We start from the raw sequence: 19,839 nt of genomic DNA on the forward strand, positions 1-19,839 counted from the left end.
ATCAACGTAACACTATTCGGCCTAATCCCAACCATTTCCATTCGCGAAAACATGTTAAGCGCTTCTCTTCCATATCCGTTAACAGCCAACGCAGAAATCACTGTCGACCAAGTAACAACACTCCTCATTTCCATGCTCTCGAACAACTCAACCGCCTTCTTTACATTCCCCGATTTTGCATACACATCAACAAGTGTATTATTAAGAGACACAGTTCTGCGTAACCTGTGTTTTATAACATAACTATGTATCCATTCACCCAACTCAACCTCACCCAAGTGAGCACAAGCCGAAAGCACAGCTAACATCGTTACTTCATCAGGCTTCGCGCCAACTTCCATCATTTTCCGAAAAACACCAATAGCTTGAGAAAACTGATTCCCCTGAGCGTACCCCGCAATCATAGTAGTCCAAGAAACCACATTCTTCTCACCCATATCATCAAACAAGTACTTCGCGGTATCCATATCACGAGCCTTAACATAACCCGCAATCACAGCATTCCACAAGCCCACATTTCTGTCAGGCATTTTATCGAACACCTTACGTGCATCAGATACGCACCCAAAAGAAGAATACGCCCGTACAACAGAAGTTGCTACATGTACATCATTGTTCAATCCAGTTAAAATAGCTTCACAATGAATTTGCCTAACGGTGATAAGACAAGTTACTGCATTTAACACAAAAGGGATAGAGTAAGTATCATGATATAAGCCAATAGCTCTAGCTTGTCTATAAAGGAAAATAGCATCCTTAAATAAATGCTGTTGTTTAGAGAAAATACTGATCATAGTATTGTAAAGATATATGTTCGGATTGGGGTTTGAAGTGAAAATTGAATATGCATAGTTGACAAAGCCAAGGGTGGAACATGTGTGGAAAAATTGGCTGAGAATGAAGTTGTCTTGATCTAAAGCCCGATGTATCATAAAGCCATGTGTTTGATAAATGTGATTTTTGTGGGAACATTTTTTAAGCAAAGCTAAAAATGAGTCTTCTAGTTGAAAACTGGAGTTGTGATAGTTGTAATGGGAGTTATTGGAATTGGGTTTTACTACAGCATGAACAAGTTTAGAAAATGGCCGCAACATTTGCTTGTTTGGCGCTTGCATCCATTTCTTACAACTTTATTATGCCAAAAGTTAATTCTCCCTCAGTTTTTAAATAAATGGTGTTTTAGATTTTTTATTTTGTTTCAAAATAAGTGATCTTTGTGATTTCATGATGAAATTGATCTTATTCTTTCAAAATAATTTTATAGGAGTGAACACTTCTTAAGGGTGTACATAAGCTTAAAAACCCACTTATTATAAAACAGAGGGAGTATTATGTCTGTCCCGATTTATGTGGCACCGTTCGTATTTCGAGATTCAAACAAGTCTATCTTAATTTTTTCATATATCTTTTAAACATTTTGAATTGTCAATTATTCTGACTTAGAGTGCTTTTTACATAGTTTCCAAATATAGAGTGCTTTTTACATAGTTTCCAAATATGTAAATTTTATTTTAAAAAACTTAAAGATCCTATGACCGAATTGATTGTTAAAATTAAACTGTTTAACTCTCAAAATTCGAAATGTAGTACATAAATTGAAGCAGATGGAGTTATGAAAGCCAAAACAGCCACATTAATTTGTGAAGGGAAATTCTTGTGAATTGTTTAGGGGCCTGAATGGAAGTATCCCCTATATTCGGGGCACTCACCGAACGGTGTGTCCCCTCTCCCCTTATTGGCGCTTCCGAATTGAGTCAATATTAAATTTAGGGTGCGTTTTTTGTTAGGATGTTTTTTAATTTTTTCATGTTTGGTTGGTTGAAATGTTCTGAAAAATATTTTTTTTAGGCTTAAAAATCAGATAAATGACTTTTTTAACAAGAGTAAGGAAAACAAATTTTATATTTGGCATTCCATAGTAATTGCTTTTTCTTCATCCCAACATTCCACCCCCACCATAATAGCAGTCATGGAAGCATAACTTCATGATGTGATATGGATTTGCACACACAACATAGAGTTTATACAAGTGGACGTCAGGGCTTTGGGGCGCTACAAAAGTCCAATGTGCTACTCACATGCAATCACGTGCTTCTATTTCAGGCGACCAGACTTGCAAATCTAATTAAGGCCATTGTGGTCATTTATGTAATAGTCCTTATAGTTTCTATAAATAGTTAGTGTAGGGTTTATTTCCACAAGTGTGTTTTGATGAATTAATGATAAAACTCTTGAGAGATTATTAGAATGAATTCCTTTGTTGGTTGAGACTTTGTTAAGGTGGCTTGCAAGGTAAAAAGTTTCTAGTTTTGAACGAAGAGCTCGGGCCAAGTATAATTAATGTTAGGCCTAAAATGCATATATTTAGCCATTGTTGCCTCACATTTTAGTATTTTTAATTGTCTTTTGAGTATAAATTTTATTACCTTGTGCTTAATACTATATTTTTACTATGTAGTAATAAAGCGATGTGAAAATGATGAGATTTGGAGCAGACTAGAATAAATCGGGAAGTTGCACAAAAATGGGACAAAGCTTACGTTGAATTGAAATTGCAAAATAAAAATGAAGACAAAATAAAGCACTAAGGGGACATCATGATGGTGCAATGATTGAAGAGTTAAATGAAGCAAAGGAGAATGCAATGGAATTTTGAAGAGGAAATAGTACCTGGCAGCGAAAAATGGTCCCTGGAATTTTCTCTTGGGGCGCTGCCCCAGGCGTCACCCAGGGCGGTGCGCCAGACTTATTTTCGGTTGTTTTTCTTCTACAATTTGAATTTAATTTTTTAAAGCCCAGGCCTTTTGATACTCTATAAATATATATTCTATACGATTTTTACATAACTTGGGATAACTTGAAACCCTTAGTTCAGAATTTTAGACTTAGAGAGAGCTTGGACGCGTGGAGGTCGTAGTTACAGGGTTTTACTTTCTCTTCTCTGTAATACTTATTTTTACGTTTTTATTTGGATGATTTGTTGTTTTTCCTCTTTGTCTATGTGAAGCTAAACTCTTTAGTTCTAGGGCTTTGACACAAACATAAAAATTGACGTTTGATTATCGTTTCTATCTATTATATTTCTGTCACAGCCCGACTAGGGGCCATGACGGGTACCCGGGGCTAACCACCGAGCACTGCTCATACCATTACCCATCGTACTCATCAAGCGTTCGTTCATTAATCTTATACTTAAGTCATAGGAAAAACAAACATTTTTTTTCACTCGAAACATAATTACCTTTATATACATAAGCCCTTCGGCTATCAAAATAATGTACATACAATAAGGACATCGTGAGACCATACTACCCACACATACGCATCTACGAGCTCTACTAGAGTAATTAGACATATGGACGGGACAGACCCCGTCATGCCCAAAACATATATATATACACAAAAGACTAAATCAATGGCACCTCCGAATAACGTGGGTGCTCTCAAAGTCGCTAGTAGCTCCTACGAGTCCGGATCACCTCCCGCCTACTCGTGGGCATGGACACAGCGTCCAAAGAAAACGGACGTCAGTACGAACATGGTACTGAGTATGTAAGGCATGAATGAAATGAACATAATAAGGAAATCATAAGACATAGAATGAAGATACAACCTGCGTAACTTTTAAGGGTGGATACATTTCACACATATATCATATATAATCGTAGTACATGTATCATCATAGCGCATACATCATTGTATCATATATATATCATCATCGTTAACCCGCGTCCGGGTAACCATCATATGCCGCCCACTAGTGGTGTCATGCCCGGCCCTCTAGGCTCGGTGTAAACGTAGTGACCCGCCTGGCGGTGACATGCCCAGCCATTTAGGCACGGTGGAATCGTATGCAGCCCGCCTTCGCGGTGACATGCCCGGCCATTTAGGCACGGTGTAAGCGTATCGTCATATACTCGTCGTAAACTTAACATTATCATACATTGTATAGGCATATCATAAGCTTAGCATCATTATACATTTATCATCAACATACATTAGAACTTGAAGGCAACTATGGCTATGCCGGGGTGACATAAGGTCGTGAACCCCCGATTACATTATGGAGTGATCATAATCATCATATCTTACCTTGAGGGGACTAACGTTTTAAAGTGAGTGTACATAAAAAAAGCATCAATGGAACCATATTTAGGATAATTAACCTCATGGACATCGTATGTTACTCTACGATTCTTTTACTTAAATTCATCATCATCATTATCATGCTCGTATCGTATCTCTTTTCTTTATCATATGCGTATGTAGCTCTTTATAGTGATGGACTCATAGTTTCCTTTATTTAGGAAGATCATGGGAAAAATAGGAGGATTCATGCCATAGGAGTCATGCCTTAGAAGGAAAGGATTAGCCTTACATACCTCTTTCGTTTAACAATTCTCTCGCTTAATTGTTCTCCTTCAATGCTCACGTTTCTACCTTCAAGAGAATTCGCATCAACATTAGCTAATCGATTATATGAACGTGCTTACTAATGCTAGAGAAAATTGAGCAGCATTTCCTTTGTTTATACAACTTTCCTCATATTACATATCAACTCCCAAACATCCATAACAACATTCACAATATCATAAGCAACAATCATCATTCATCTACGTTATCCACATTTCAAAATTTCACTTCAATTCCTCCATAATCATGGTCATAGTACACTATTATGTTTTCTCACACAAAATGCTTATCCCATGTCCTAAATGTCATTTATAACATAATTATAATCACAACATATCAATATTCATGACTTATTCCCAACTACCACTCAAAATGTCACTATCCTCACATTCATGACCCATTTTCTATATCCTTCTACAATCCAAGTCTTTCAACCTCTCATTACTTTAAACAACATGGAATGATCATAAAACTTACCTTAGATAGTGTAAGAATAAGCCTTGAGCGGAGATACTCCTCTTGCACCAAAACCCTAGCTTCACTTCCACTTGGATTCTTTGTCTTTGATGAACTCTAGTGAGCTTCTTGCACTTAACTCTCTTGGTTTGATGAAGTTGATCTTGAATCTCTCTTGAGTTCTTGTGGAAGAAGTGTGTGGAACCCTCTAGAAGCCTTGAGAGAGATGAAGAAGTGTGGGAAATGAAATTAGTGAAGTTGGAACACATTTATATAATTGAACTTAACTCAGCCCGTCGGGACTTCCACGGACACTTATACGGTCCGTATAACATTGCATGGCTCGTATAAGTGGTCGTGGTTCACCACCATGCAGACATCATCTCTTCTGGGTGTTATACGGACCCTTATACGGACCGTATAATGTTATACGAACTGTATAAGTCGGTCGTATAACCCCATTTCCCTGAAATGATCTCCATCGTTCGTTTGATCTCCAATCCTTATGGAACCTTCTTGACACTTGTTTAACACCTCGTTACCAATATAAGGGACATTATAACTCTTCTCCCAGACATCATTAAATCATCGCTAACTTATCACTTGTAAATCCTTCGATTCGTAATGTATACCTTGCCTTTCTTGGCAAACTTTCTTCTCTTACTTCGAATGCCTTTGAAATCTCAATTAGGATCATCAAGTGCTATTTCTTCCTTATCGAAACATCATATACTTCATGCTCTTCGCTAATCTATTCACTGTACATGAACGAAAAAATTTTCCGAGGTGTAACAATTTTCATATTTTTGGGTTGCTTATTTATTCTTATGCTTAATTGTTTAGTTACTTGATCACTAATTGAACACTATATGTGGTGCGTGAATTGGACTTGAGAAAGGAAATTCGCGTACGTAATAAGAATAAATAGAGTTTGTTCGACATTATTGTTTCGCTATTGAGGAAAGAGATATACCCTTTAGCCCTACTTAGTTGAATACTGAAAAATAAATGCGTTCTTGTTACCTCTGACAACCATAGAGATATAGGCGTTATAGTACCATCTACATGCCTGTGAGTAGTTCGAGAGAATATTATAAAGTTACAATTAACCTTTCACGACCCGAATACGGGCCATGATGGGTATCCGAGGCTAACCACCGGACACCGCTCATTCTGTTATCATCTGCTCTCATTCATAATATATATATATATATATATATATATATATATACTCATGATCATAGAAAGCTGTTGACATTTGAAACATATTCACTTTTATAAACATAAGCCCTTCGGCTATCAAAATAATATATATATATATATATATATATACATGCATATACATGAAAGACTATGAGACCATACTACCCACACTGCGCATCTACGAGCCTCTACTAAAGTACTAGACACATGGAAGGGACAGGACCCCGTCGTGCCCAAAATATATATATACACATATATACCAAAAGAATAGTCAATGGCTCCTCCGGAAAAGTGGAGTGCTCTTAATCAGCTAATGGCTCCTATGAGTCTGGATCACCTCCCTGTCTACCTGTAGGCATGAACACAGCGTCCAAAGAAAACGGACGTCAGTACGAATATTGTACTGAGTATATAAGGCATAAACAATAATGAAACATCAATGAAATGAGGAGGCATCAAATAAGGAGCAATCTGTGACTGACTGAATCATAAAAAAAAAATATAAGATGGCTTACTTTCATACTCATCATCATCATATCATAGATGCATAAATGTATAAGCTGCCCGACCATATAGGTACAGTGTGATAATCAATAACATTAGCATTAGCTCGCGTCCGTGCCTCCGGCGTCCGTGGTACCATCTCATGCCGCCCACTAGTAGCGTGTCCGCCATGCCATCTGGCCATGGTGTATAGCTGCCCGCCTTGGCGGTGACTGCCCGGCCATATAGGTGCGGTGTAATATCATCATATGCTCATCATAGTATGCTCATCATAATATACTTATCACAATACATACATAGAGACTCATAGATAATCATGCTTTATCGGGGTGACATAAGGTCGTGAACCCCCGATTTCATTATGGAGCATTCATAAGCATTCTGCCTCACCTTGAAGGAACAAGCATAAGGTGAGTGTGTATAATAATTAACATCATATCATGGGCTATAGCTTCTTAGAATTAACTTATCATCATTAATGTACTCATAATGCATCTCTTATTTCATGTAGCTATTCATGAACATAGACTCTTAGCTTTCCGGAATGTAGGACATTCATGAGAAAGGAGGGAATTCATGCCATAAGATTCATGCCTTAGAAAGAAAGGACTAGCCTCACATACCTTTGTTGTTTAACTATTCTATCGCTTGCTCGTTCTCCTTTAATGCACTCGTTTATACCTTCAAGGGAATTCGTGTCGTCATTAGCTAAATAATCATGAAAACGTACTTACTAAAGCTAGAGAAAATTAAAAAGCATTTCCTTTGTATATACTACTTTCCTCCATATTCCATATCAAATCCCAACATTCATAACAACAATCACAATATCATAAACAATAAGCATCATTTGATTACATTGCCCACATTTCACAATTTCACTCCAAATTTCCATAATCATGACCAAAGTCCATTATTGCGTTCTTTCTCATACAATACTTATTCCATGTTCTAAATGTCATTTATAACGTATTTATAACCTCAACATATCTATTTCCATGATCCAATCCAACTACTACTCAATAATGACACTATTCACACATTTATGAATCATTTTCTATACTTTTCTACAATCCGAGTGTTTCAACCTATCAATACTTCAAACAACATGGAAAGGTCATGAAACTCCCCTTAGATGATGGAGGAATAAGCCTTGAATGGTAATACACCTTTTGCACCAAAACCCTATTTCACCCCTCTTGGGATTTCTTGGTTTGAATGACTTTAATGGGTTTCATACACTTGATTCTCTTCAATTCTTGTTGTTGATCTTTGATTTCCTTTGTTTTCTTGTGTTTGAAGTGTTTGGAGTGTTCTAGAGGCTTCTTGAATGGTGAAGATGAAAAATGAAATGAGTTGAAATGAAGGAGAGGTCCCTTATATTATTTGAGTTCAAAGTTCGATCGAATATACGACCAACATACGGTCCGTATAATTTTCATCGGCCGTATGTTTGGACCGTATATTTGGTCCAAGTGAAGCATACCATTCGGGCTGAATCTACGGCTGACATACGGTCCGTAGATTTTATACGGCCAGTATGTCTGGCCGTATGTTTGCCCAGTTTTTCCGAGACTTGTTCTCGTCGACTCGTTTGATCTCCGATCCTTATGGAACCTCATTAACACTTGTTCAACACTTCATTACCATTCTAAGGGACGTTATAACTCTTCCTCAAAGTGTCGTTGATACATTGTTAACTCAATACTCGAAATTCTTATCCGATACACAACATATGGCTCACTTCCTTAATAACTTTCTTCTCTTACCTCGAATGTCTTTGGAAATCTTAATTTGGACCATTAATGCTATTTCTTGCTCATCAAAACATCATATACATTATACCCTTCGATGGCCTATTCACTGTATGCTAACGGGAAATTTTCCAAGGTGTAACATTCTCCCCCCCTTTTGGGACATTCGTCCTCGAATGTTAAGTCATCGGGAATTCTAGAAAAATTTCACCAGAGTTTCGCCTATAATATGGCGCTACCATCCTGTCACAACAACCCATAATAACATTGCCTCAGAGGGCCACAACACAATAGCAATATAGATTGGCCACACACGACCCATATGCATAAAAGAGAAACATACGTACCTCATAATCTCGATGTCTCATCATAGATCTCTTCCGGGGTCTGGAATAAATGCGGATATGTGGATTTCATCTTCTCTTCCGCTTCCCAAGTCATCTCTTCTCGGTTGTTATTTCGCCATAGGACCTTAACTGAAGCTACTTCCTTATTCCGAAGTTTCCGTACTTGCCTGTCTAGTATGGCAATAGGCACTTCTTCATAGGCTAGCTTATCTGTGATCTGAACATCATCTATTGGCACAATCTTGTAGGATCTCCAACACACTTACGAACACCGAGACATGAAAAACTGGATGGACTAATTCAAGCTCCGAAGGCAAATCCAATTCATAAGCAACTTGACCCACCTTACGAATGATCTTGTAAGGTCCAATATATCGAGGACTTATGTCACGACCCAACCCCGTGGGCCGCGACTGGCGCCTTGTTTGGGCACCCAAACAGACTTTCATATCAAATCATCATAATTTAGCTTAGCTCAAATATCATATTCATCATTTTTAGCGTTAACCGAAAATAAATACTAACTTAGGCGGTCGCGCGTACAAAAGTGTCATATCAAAGTCGTAAAGGCGGCGGAATATACATCGCCGAACATATATACATATATGCAAACGCAAAGGCCATTTTGGCCACCCTTTCGACGGGACCGCATTGAGATGCAAATCATGAACAAATCGAACATACATAGGACCCACGACCCATACAAGGTATGACTTTCTACGAATCATAACGAAATCGATGACGGATCAGTGGCCCCGCCGTACCCCAAATAGTCAAATATACGTAAACATATATACCACGAAAGATATGTACCAACACGTGGGCTCCGGATCAAAAGGAGCGCTTCGTAATAGGCGCGGCCTACATTGCGCATCACGAACCTCTCCGTACCGCGGGTACGAAACGCAGCTTCGAAGAAAGCGGGGTCAAGCACGAAAGATGTATCGAGTATGTAAAGCATAAAGTGCAAAAATCCAAACAATAGCCGAAGTAAAAGTATAAGGAGAGAAAATACCGACTCCGTGTATCAAACCTCGATCGAAAACATATATATAATGCAAATCGAAATCATGCATAACGCCAGAACGTGGTCACCACTCCGACGCCGGTGCCACACACAAGATAACTCCGTAAGGTTTCAAATCTCCGTACACCCCGAACACACATATCGTATCATCAAGCATATCATCAAACATATCATCAAACATATCATAGGCCATATCCTCCATAAGCGGAACCCGTCTATGGCGAGGTCTCGGGAACCGTAACACAGCATACTGCCGAATTCATCATAGTGCGCACGATCACAAATCGGCCCGGGAACCGGTGGACGAAATCATAATAAAGGCACGAGCGGAGTCGTGAGCAAACAATGCAATTTATACATCGAAATACTTTTACAAAACTTGATAAAATCATATGTTGACTCATTAGTCAAAATAGTTCGAACAATTAATCAAAGCGGGGTTCATTTCGCAACAAGATCTCCAAGATGGTAATTATGATTCAAAATATAATTCAGATATCGCGGCAAGCAAAATATTATCTTTCGATAGCCAAATTCACAAACAAAAATTCTTTGCCAACATTATACAAAAAGAGACTAATAGAGCAAACAAAGAGTCTCGAGTTGGGGCGGGCCCACCCCGGTCAAGTCGAGGTGGCGACACGAATCGCGGACGTTTGGGGTCTATGGACTCATACATGGAGGTGTCGAGACAAATCGATTACATTTTACAAAAGTTTTGAACATGTGGCACTTTCCCACAAAATATGAGTTTTATAGTTCAATTCAATCAACGAATAGTACTCGATTTTCATTTCGGATTCCAAGGAAATCTGAATTGCCCCTGTGGCTCCCATATCAACCTAGTATACCTAGGACATGCCAAAAGAAGGAATAGGGTAGCCTTACATACCTTTCTCACTTATTATGCGTGTTCAAACTCGATTCCCGGGTCCAAAATCTACAAATGGTCGAGTTACCAATTAGAAATTTCAAGTTTTAAGAATTCACTTAACTTCATATTTGTCTACCGAAATTTCTACAAGAAGCACTTCCCTATACATTTAACACCCCCGAGGCTTAGCTCGGCTCAATATATATCAACAACACAGCCCCACAATACCAAAGTTATCACGAATCACATCAAAATGGTTCTAACGTCAATATTCTTCTTTTCTACCTAAAGCAATACTTCCATTTCAAATTTCAAATTTCCAAACAAATCTCAAGGATTTCACATTCATCATTAACCATGATCATCACAATATAATTTAAAAACATTTCATATCGTTTGTACAAAATATTCATACGATATACAAAATATACAATTTTCCACCAAAGTCATACTTCATCCGAAACTTCTAATCTTTAACATACTTATTCATAACACCCCAAATTCATCAACAATCATCATAATTTGCACCTTGACGACTCCATTTCTATAATATCATAAAATCACACTAAACGACACAAACTTCTACTTTCCATTTCAATGCAACTTACATCATTTTATCTTTATTCACATTGCAAACATCACAACAACACAACAAACATGTTAAACCAAATTAATTCATTCTCATTCCAACTTCAAATACCACACGGCCACACTCCATTTTCCCAACCTCCATCCAATTCATTCAACTTTCATTTTCAATATACATTCCATCCTACACACAACTAAAATACAACATAAAATTCAACACATCACATGTATACAATGTAGTATACACACGGCCACACATACATACGCACACCCACTTTGCAAACTTCCATGTTTTCATGAATTCTACTCATTTCCATATACTACAACACAAACAAACCTTCATAACATAATAATAACGGGATAAATTCTTACCTTTTTCTCCAATCTTCTTCACTCAAACATGTTGTCATATCAAGAAACAAGGGTTCTTCCTTCCCAAACAATTGCACCATGTTGTAGAGGATACCAATTTAGTAGGAAAATCACAAGATACATGTCATAACCCGCATTTTAGTATAATCGGATAATTCGAAACAATCGCGGGAAGACAACAAGCGAGGCCATATTTTATTTTGTTTGGCATATGAGTTGCTTATGAAAATTTAGAAGCGGAATTAACGAGGAAGGTCAAGGGCATAAAAGGAAATTCGCAATATGACTCGTGGAAATATGGAGAAAGACGAAGGGCAAATTTGGAAGTTGGAAAAAATGTTTCATGAACTACAAGAACTAGCCCAAAAAATAAGAGGGCTTGGAAAGTTTTTTTTGGGAAATTTGAAGCTCCAACCCCATGTACACGGGTTAGGCCCATGATTAATTAACTCATGGAATTAAATAGATGACTAAGTCATCTTTATCACAAAATTGTCTAGAGACTTCAAGAAAGCAAAAGAAAGAAAAGAAGGAGAAAATCCAAGGGGCCATTCGCCATAGCAAGAAATTCCAAGGAAAATTTATAAAATTCTTTCAAAAATTATTTTCTACCATAGAGAAAAAGGCACAACAAGGTGAAGTTGTTGTTGGAACAAGAAAGGTTCAAAATCATACAAGTTGCCAAGAGTTAGGCAAGGAGAAGTTGAAGAAGAAAGGTAAATTCTAATCTTGTTTTATGTGTTATACATGGTTTATACGTGTTGTAGTATGCTAAAATGGATGAAATTCGGCAGGAAAGGAAATTAGTATGTGGCCGTGTATGTTCATATATGAATAAGAATCATATCTCAATTATTTTGTTTAGTGTTTGGTTGTTATGGTTGTGAATGATATGTGGAAGACGGAAGTTGAATGAATTTGGAAGAGAACGTTTCATGCATGAAGCGTGGCCGTGAGGTCGTGGTATACAATGGGAGTTAATGCAGTTAATTTTCGTGTAGTGTTTTCGTTGTCGTTATATCGTGAATACCTATGCCGCTAATGAATGTCTAGGGGCCTTAGTGAAGCTTGTTGTAGTGGAGGCTTGTTTAGAAATTATACGAATGGAATGCAATGTTTCTTTGCATCAACGAAAGACAATATGATTAGTATGACGTCGATGGAATATACATTATAAGGTTGTTATTGTGTTCATCGAAGGGAAGGCTTCTCAAGAAAGTGGTAAAATCGAGATTATGCGTCTTGAATGAAATATGTGAACGCTAACGTAGTTATTGAATTATGTTAATATTTGAATTCCCGGATTGTGTTTGATGAGAATTTGACTAAATTGAATGTCGAGGACGGTATATTTACGTATAAGGCCGCCGAAATTTCGGTAAGTTGGTTCCTTAAGATTCTAACTCTAAGTATACTAATGAGAGTTTTGCAAACATGACCAATTCGCAGATTTTGACGAGGTTGCAACGTAAATTAAGTAGCAAAAGGAGGAAAGAGGTCAGTAAGGCTTGGCCCTCTTTCTATGGCATGTCGCAGACGTACTAAGTGGATACGTTCGGGGACAATTCCTTTCCTAGGAATCCGAGGTTGAAATTAACCACTATTCATTCAATGAAATTGAATTAGAAATTGCGCAAATTGTTGGAAAAACTTCCTAGACATTTAGAGCTTATACAAATAGGACCCGAGTACTCTAAGATCCTCATAAGGGACGCCATGAATTATAATATACGTAAATTTGGTACGCGCTCAATTGGCCCGAGGTGGGCCCCTTTGTTCCCGGATTTTCTTTATTGTTTTATTTGACTTATCGTGAAGTAGAATCTAAAGGAAACCTTTGGGTTATTATCTCGACTAATAAGAGATAGTTGCTTTAACTAGTCCATCGATTCCAAGGCTTGTTTTTCTTTCTAAAAATTTATAAATGTTTTCTAAAATATTTATTTTTTCTCCAAATTAAAGTTGTACACTTTTTGAAAGTCCTTACAACTAAAATGACGACTATGATTCTATGATGGAAATAATGATCTAAGAGGAAATGTCTATGACACTACATGACATGACATGATATAATATGATATACTATACGTATATATATATACGGGGATACTGTGGGGAGGGATACCTGGGAATTAGCGGAACTATGTTTCATTGCCACCTGTCACCGCTTATATCATCCCGGACGCGGGATGCCCGGACGCGGGATATATGGGCGAGCCGATATATTCGGTGCGAGTGGGCGAGCCGACGTTGTTCGGTGAATATGCTATGCCATGATATACTATGATACGCTATGCTATGCCATGATAACTATGACACGCTATGCCATGCCATGATATACTATGACACGCTATGCTATGCCACGATATGCTATGACACGCCATGCTATGGTAGTTATGATCTCCTATGATATAGTACGACATGATATTATATGATAAGGTATGTCATACTACGCTCTCTATTTTCTATGTCTATGATAAGAGATATCTTCCTAAGATAAGCACGCATAGTATCCGCCCGAAAAGTGGCTCTTCCTATGTACAAAAAGTTATTTTCTTACTTCATTGTAGCGCCCCCGAACCTATGACATGGTGATCCTTACTTATGTTTATACTTGCACCGTTTACCTCCACGCCTTACATACTTGGTACACTATTTGTACTAACGTCCCTTCTTGTGGACGCCGCGTTCATGCCGGGTCTAATAAACCCGGTTTTGTGAGTTCTCAGCCAGTAAATCTGCTCCGAGCGCGTCCCTGGTACTACTCTTGTATATGTATTCGGGCACGACAAGGCGGCCTTTCCTATGTATATGTATACTATGGAGGAATATGCACAAGAAACATTTTGTGTTTCGATTGTCCTTGTCGCCGTATAACGTATTGTCAAAGCTTGCCGGTCTATGTATACTAGTATGCTACTAATGTGTATGTCTGGTTCATATGGCCCACTTAGTAATAAAGGTAATATGATAGACAGGGTGTCCCAGACAAATCGGCACTCCACGGCCCATCGGGGTCGGAATACAAATTTTTGGAGGAAGATTTTTGATGGTGATTTTTCACCATCCATGGCCGAATATGCTCCCATTTTTGCTCTTCTTGTTTTGTTCTCTCTTTCTTTGCTTCATGAATATTCTAATAGATATGGACTACGAACTGCACATGGAAAATTAATTAAAAAATATATGGCCGGCCACCCCATCTCTTTTGGGCCTCATTTTACTCTTTAATTTTTGAGCCCAATGACTTATAATTTCAAACCTGAAATTCCCGAAACTAATTTTAAAATTCTAATTTTTGCTCCCTCGGCCTTCCTCCGTATTTCCACACCAATAATTTTCATGAACACCACACATATGTTGAATAAAATAAAAATATAGCCTTATTTCTTACAAGTCAAAATTATTTCAAATTTCCCGAACGCACAAAAATGACGTAACAACTTAACTTTCCTTTCTTACCAAATCTCATCACCCCATAATCACATCAAATACCCAATCATCAATTTGAAATTCTAAATCTCGCCGGCGGTTGTTCGCATAAGATTTTTAGCGACTTTGAGCTGTTAGCAATCGATCTCGGATCACCTTAACTTTTTCTACAGCCTGCTGGATCAACTCGGGGCCTATTAATTGTACTTCTCCAATTTCAAACCATCCAATTGGGATCTACACTTTCTCCCATACAAAGCTTCATAGATATCCGGATGCTAGAATGATAGCTATTATTATATGTGAACTCGATAAGGGGTAAGTGGTCATCCCAACTACCACCAAAATCTAGAACACATGCCCTTAGCATATCCTCCAAAGTCCGAATAATATGGAACCTTGATCCGCGAATGAAATGCCGTGCCGAGCCTTACTTGAGTACCTAGACCTTCTTGAAAAGATTTTTTAACTTGGCCGTAGAACCGTGCTCCTCTATCCGTAATAGATATCGAATACCATGAAGCCTCACAATTTCCTTGATATCAACCTTGCATAATCTTCATGAAAAAGGGTTCTGATCGGAAGAAAATGAGCGGCCTTCGTCAATCTATCCACAATCACCCATATAGAATCATACCCCTCGGGAACGGGGCAATCCTACAATAAAATCCATGTTGATCACTCTCATTTACAAGTAGGAATTTCCATCGCTTGCAATAATCCCCCGGCTTTTGATGTTCTATCTTCCTGGCCGGCAATTTGGACATTGGGCTGAAATTCGCTATGTCTCTTTTCATGCCATCCCACCAATACATCATCTTGAGATCATGGTACATCTTTGTCGTTCCCGGATGGATAGAATACCGAGAATGATGAGCTTTCTTCTAGAATTCGGCGGCGTAATCGCAAACGGAACACATCTCTCGGCATCGAAGAATTCCATCTATGGAATTTTCAAATGGAGACTCCTCTTTTGCATGACATGCATCTCTATAATGATTCAATTGAGGATCTTCGTACTGTCGCTCTTTCACTTCCATATCCAAGGACGAAACTGTGGGATTATTAACACTAACCCCTACATTACCTGAATCAATTAGGCGCACTCCAAGATTAGCTAGCTGATGGAGTTCATGAATCATTTCTTTCTTCTCCGAGGGTACTTCACATAAGCTACCCATTGATCGGCGGCTAAGCGCATCCGTTACTACATTTGCCTTTCCGGGGTGGTATAAAATATGCACGTCGTAGTCTTTCAATAATTCTAGCCACCGTCCCGTTCTGCATTCAACTCCTTCTCGTTTGAAAATGTATGGAGACTCTTATGATCCGTATAGATATCAACATACACACCATACAAGTAATGTCTCCACATTTTTAATGCATGAATAATCGCGGCCAATTCAAGATCATGATTTGGGTAGTTCTTTTCATGTTTCCCGTAGTCGTCTCAAAGCATAAGCAATAATTACCGTCTTGCATCAATACACATCCTAACCCTATAAGCGTCACAATACACAACATAACCATCCGGCCCTTCTGGAAGCGTTAAGATTGGAGCTGAGGTCAACCTGTCCTTTAACTCTTGGAAGCTACGCTCACAAGCATCATTCCACTTAAATTTAACCGACTTCTGGGTTAGCTTCGTCAATGGGGCTGAAATAGATGAAAAGCCCTCTACGAATCTTCTATAATAACCGTCAATCCCAAAAACTACGAACTTCTCGTATTTTGGGCCTTGGCCAAGTCTTCAAAGTCTCAATTTTCAAGTGTCAACTCTAATGCCATCATCCAAATAACATGACCCAAGAATGTAATGACCAAAACTCGCACTTTGAAAATTTCGCATACAATTCTCGAGTCCGAAGAATTCCAAGAACAATACGTAAATGATCTGCATGTTCTGATTCTGTGCGAGAATACACCAGAATATCATCGATAAATACTATTACGAATAGGTCTAAGAGAGGCCTGAATACATTATTCATTACATTCATAAACACTGCCGGAGCATTAGTTATTCAAACGACATCACTCGGAACTTATAATGGCCATATCTCGTTCGAATGCCGTCTTGGGAATATCTTCTCTAACTCTTACTTCGATGATAACCCGACCTCAAATCTATCTTGAAAAACCACTTGGCACCTTGTAGTTGATCAAATAAATCATCAATTCTCGGAAAAGGATATCTATTCTTTATCGTCACCTTATTCAGCTGTCTATAATCAATGTACATTCGTAGGGAACCATATTTCTTTCTTACAAATAATAGGGCTCCCCACGGTGATGAAGCTCGGGTCTAATAAACCCCTTCTCAAGCAAATCTTTCAACTGTGCCTTTAACTCTTTCAATTCTGTCGGTGCCATTCGATAAGGAGGAATAGAAATAGGCTTGGTATCCGGCAACACATCGATGGCAAAGTCAATTTCTCTTTCTGGAGGAAGGCCTGGAAGTTCATCTGGAAATACATCCGGGAATTCATTTACTACCGGAACGGATTGGAAAGTTGGCGACTTTGCTTCCGTATCATGAACTCGAACTAGGTGATAAATATAGCCCTTGACTATCATCTTTCTTGCTTTAAGGTAGGAAATAAACCTACCTCTGGGAGTTGCTATATTACCCTTCCATTCAAGTACGGGCTCTCCCGGAAATTAAAATCGAACTAATTTCATCCGGCAATCAACATTAGCATAACATGAGGCCAACCAATCCATACCCATAATCACATCAAAATCTAGCATTTCTAACTCAACTAAATCAGCTTTAGTCTGGCGGTCACATATCACAATCACACAATCTTTATATACTTGTCTAGCTATCACGGGATCACCAATCGGAGTAGATACCTCAAAAGGCTTAATTGGAGTTTCACCCCAATATGGTTAGCAACATATAGAGTAATATATGATAATATGGAACCCGGATCTATCAATGCATACACAACGGGAAAATACCGATAATGTACCCGTAACCACATCGGGGATGACCGAGAGATCCTCGTCGTCCGGCTAAAGCATACAAGCGGGGCCGAGTAGCACACGTAGATGCCCCCTCGCCTCTACCTTGGCCCGCCGGAATCGGGGAGTCCGCCCCCAACAAGGACGAAGAACCGTGATCCGTAGGCCGGGTTTTCGACTCTATCGCTCATCGACGGGCAATCTCTCATCATGTGCCCTACCTGACCATAAGTATAACAAGCGTCCTCCTCGGCGGTCGTCCGGAGACTACCGCACCGACCGTATCGCGGCCGAGGTCTCCTCCGGCTATAGTCTCCCCCCAAACCGTGAACCCGAGGCCTCGAACTCGATCCTCGTCCCGAACGGAAGCCGAGCGATCAAATCTCCTACCTCGCAACAGTGAGGTGCACTCTTCCGAGTGCCTAGAATATGACCGCCTGATCCCCCTCTATAATTAATCGCGCCCATAGATTCAGCCCGTTTGCTTTGCCCCCTATCACTATCACGATCACCCCTTTCGAGGGGGTTGTTGTCCTTCTAGATTTTGGGCTTGAATGCGGGAAATATCCATCCCATCTTGCAATGAAATGTAAACAAACGGAAGGGCCAAAATTACCTCGAATCCATTCCCATCTTGTAATGAAACCGTCAAACAATCTTTAAATAAATGCGGCCCTAATAACTCACTAAAATAACTCAATCCGACCCGAATTTTTTTTTTCAAATAAAAATAATACGGAATTATTTTTATAGTCTCCCATGTGAGCATACCTGGCTAAAGTATAACGAAGGGTATGAATGAACTATTTTTCAAAGTTCAAGGGTATTTTGCCCTTTTCCGGCAGCCCTAAGCCACTCACAATCCGTGCTTTGCCTCCCATGCACCTCATAGTCGGAGGCATACCTAGCCAATGAATTAAATTGAAGGCTATACTCCCGGGCACTCATGTTCTCTTGCTTCAAATTTAAAAATCTATCCGCTCTAGCTTGGCGGACCTCGGGTGGTAAGTAGTGGTGAATGAAAGCATCCACAAACTCTTGCCAAATGGGAGGAGGCGCATTCTCCTGCCTCGATGCTATCCAATTATTATACTATAAAACCGCCACATCCCGGAGTCTATATGACGCCAACTCTACAGATTCGATCTCGAAAGAATGAATGATCCGTAATGTTCTCAACATTTCATCAATAAAGCCTTGCGGGTCCACTTTGCTTTTGACCCAAAGAATTCCCGAGGAGGATTTAAACCCATAAAGTCTTCAGCACTAGCCGACCGATCACTAGCTCCGCATTCGCCGCCGTGCCAGGGCAACAACCAACTGTGTCAATAAATGAATGGCCTCGGTCACTTGTCGACCCGAAGCAGCCTCGGTGGAGAAACCGGAGGCATGGTGAGCCGGAGTCGAAGCCCCTACTTGTTCTTCCGTAATAAAGTGATGGGCGTAGGACGGGAGCCTCACTGTGCGTGATTCGTCCTCATCTACATTCATAGGCGCTCTCTTTCTCGCCCGCCTTTCATAGTAGTTCGTCTATCCTTGGCTTTTCCGGCGTATTTCCGAAATCACAACACACTATTAAGGAGAATAAAAGCTTAGTGCATACTTATCGATCTCATCGAAGAAGATAATAATTTTTCTAAATGCCTGTAGCCTCCTCGTTTATTAGGCGTGGCGCGCAACACACCATAAACAAGACTCTACTCATGCTTGTCACGGACCCAACCGGAGGGCCGCGACGAGCAGCCGTGCTATCCCACCCGGCACCCCTTAACATACTTTCACATCATATCTAGCCACATACTAAATCATGCTTTTCATTCATCATCAACACACACATCTATATCATCATTAACACTATGCCCATATAAATGTACATAAGCCGACAAGGCTATCAAAATAATATCC

At 39.3% G+C, this 19,839-nt stretch overlaps 1 protein-coding gene across 1 annotated transcript; it reads right to left on the reverse strand.

Moving 5' to 3' along the window:
- Positions 1–6: 6 nt before the first annotated feature.
- LOC132041422 (pentatricopeptide repeat-containing protein At5g56310-like) lies at positions 7–1,223 on the reverse strand (the record flags this gene model as incomplete). The annotated part of the gene is made up of 1 exon (XM_059432137.1): positions 7–1,223. A coding segment is annotated over exon 1 (1,109 nt), but the record flags the coding sequence as incomplete, so codon positions are not given.
- Positions 1,224–19,839: the final 18,616 nt, after the last annotated feature.

This window comes from Lycium ferocissimum, unplaced genomic scaffold (assembly GCF_029784015.1).
Source record: "Lycium ferocissimum isolate CSIRO_LF1 unplaced genomic scaffold, AGI_CSIRO_Lferr_CH_V1 ctg10146, whole genome shotgun sequence".
Classification (NCBI taxonomy): domain Eukaryota; kingdom Viridiplantae; phylum Streptophyta; class Magnoliopsida; order Solanales; family Solanaceae; genus Lycium; species Lycium ferocissimum.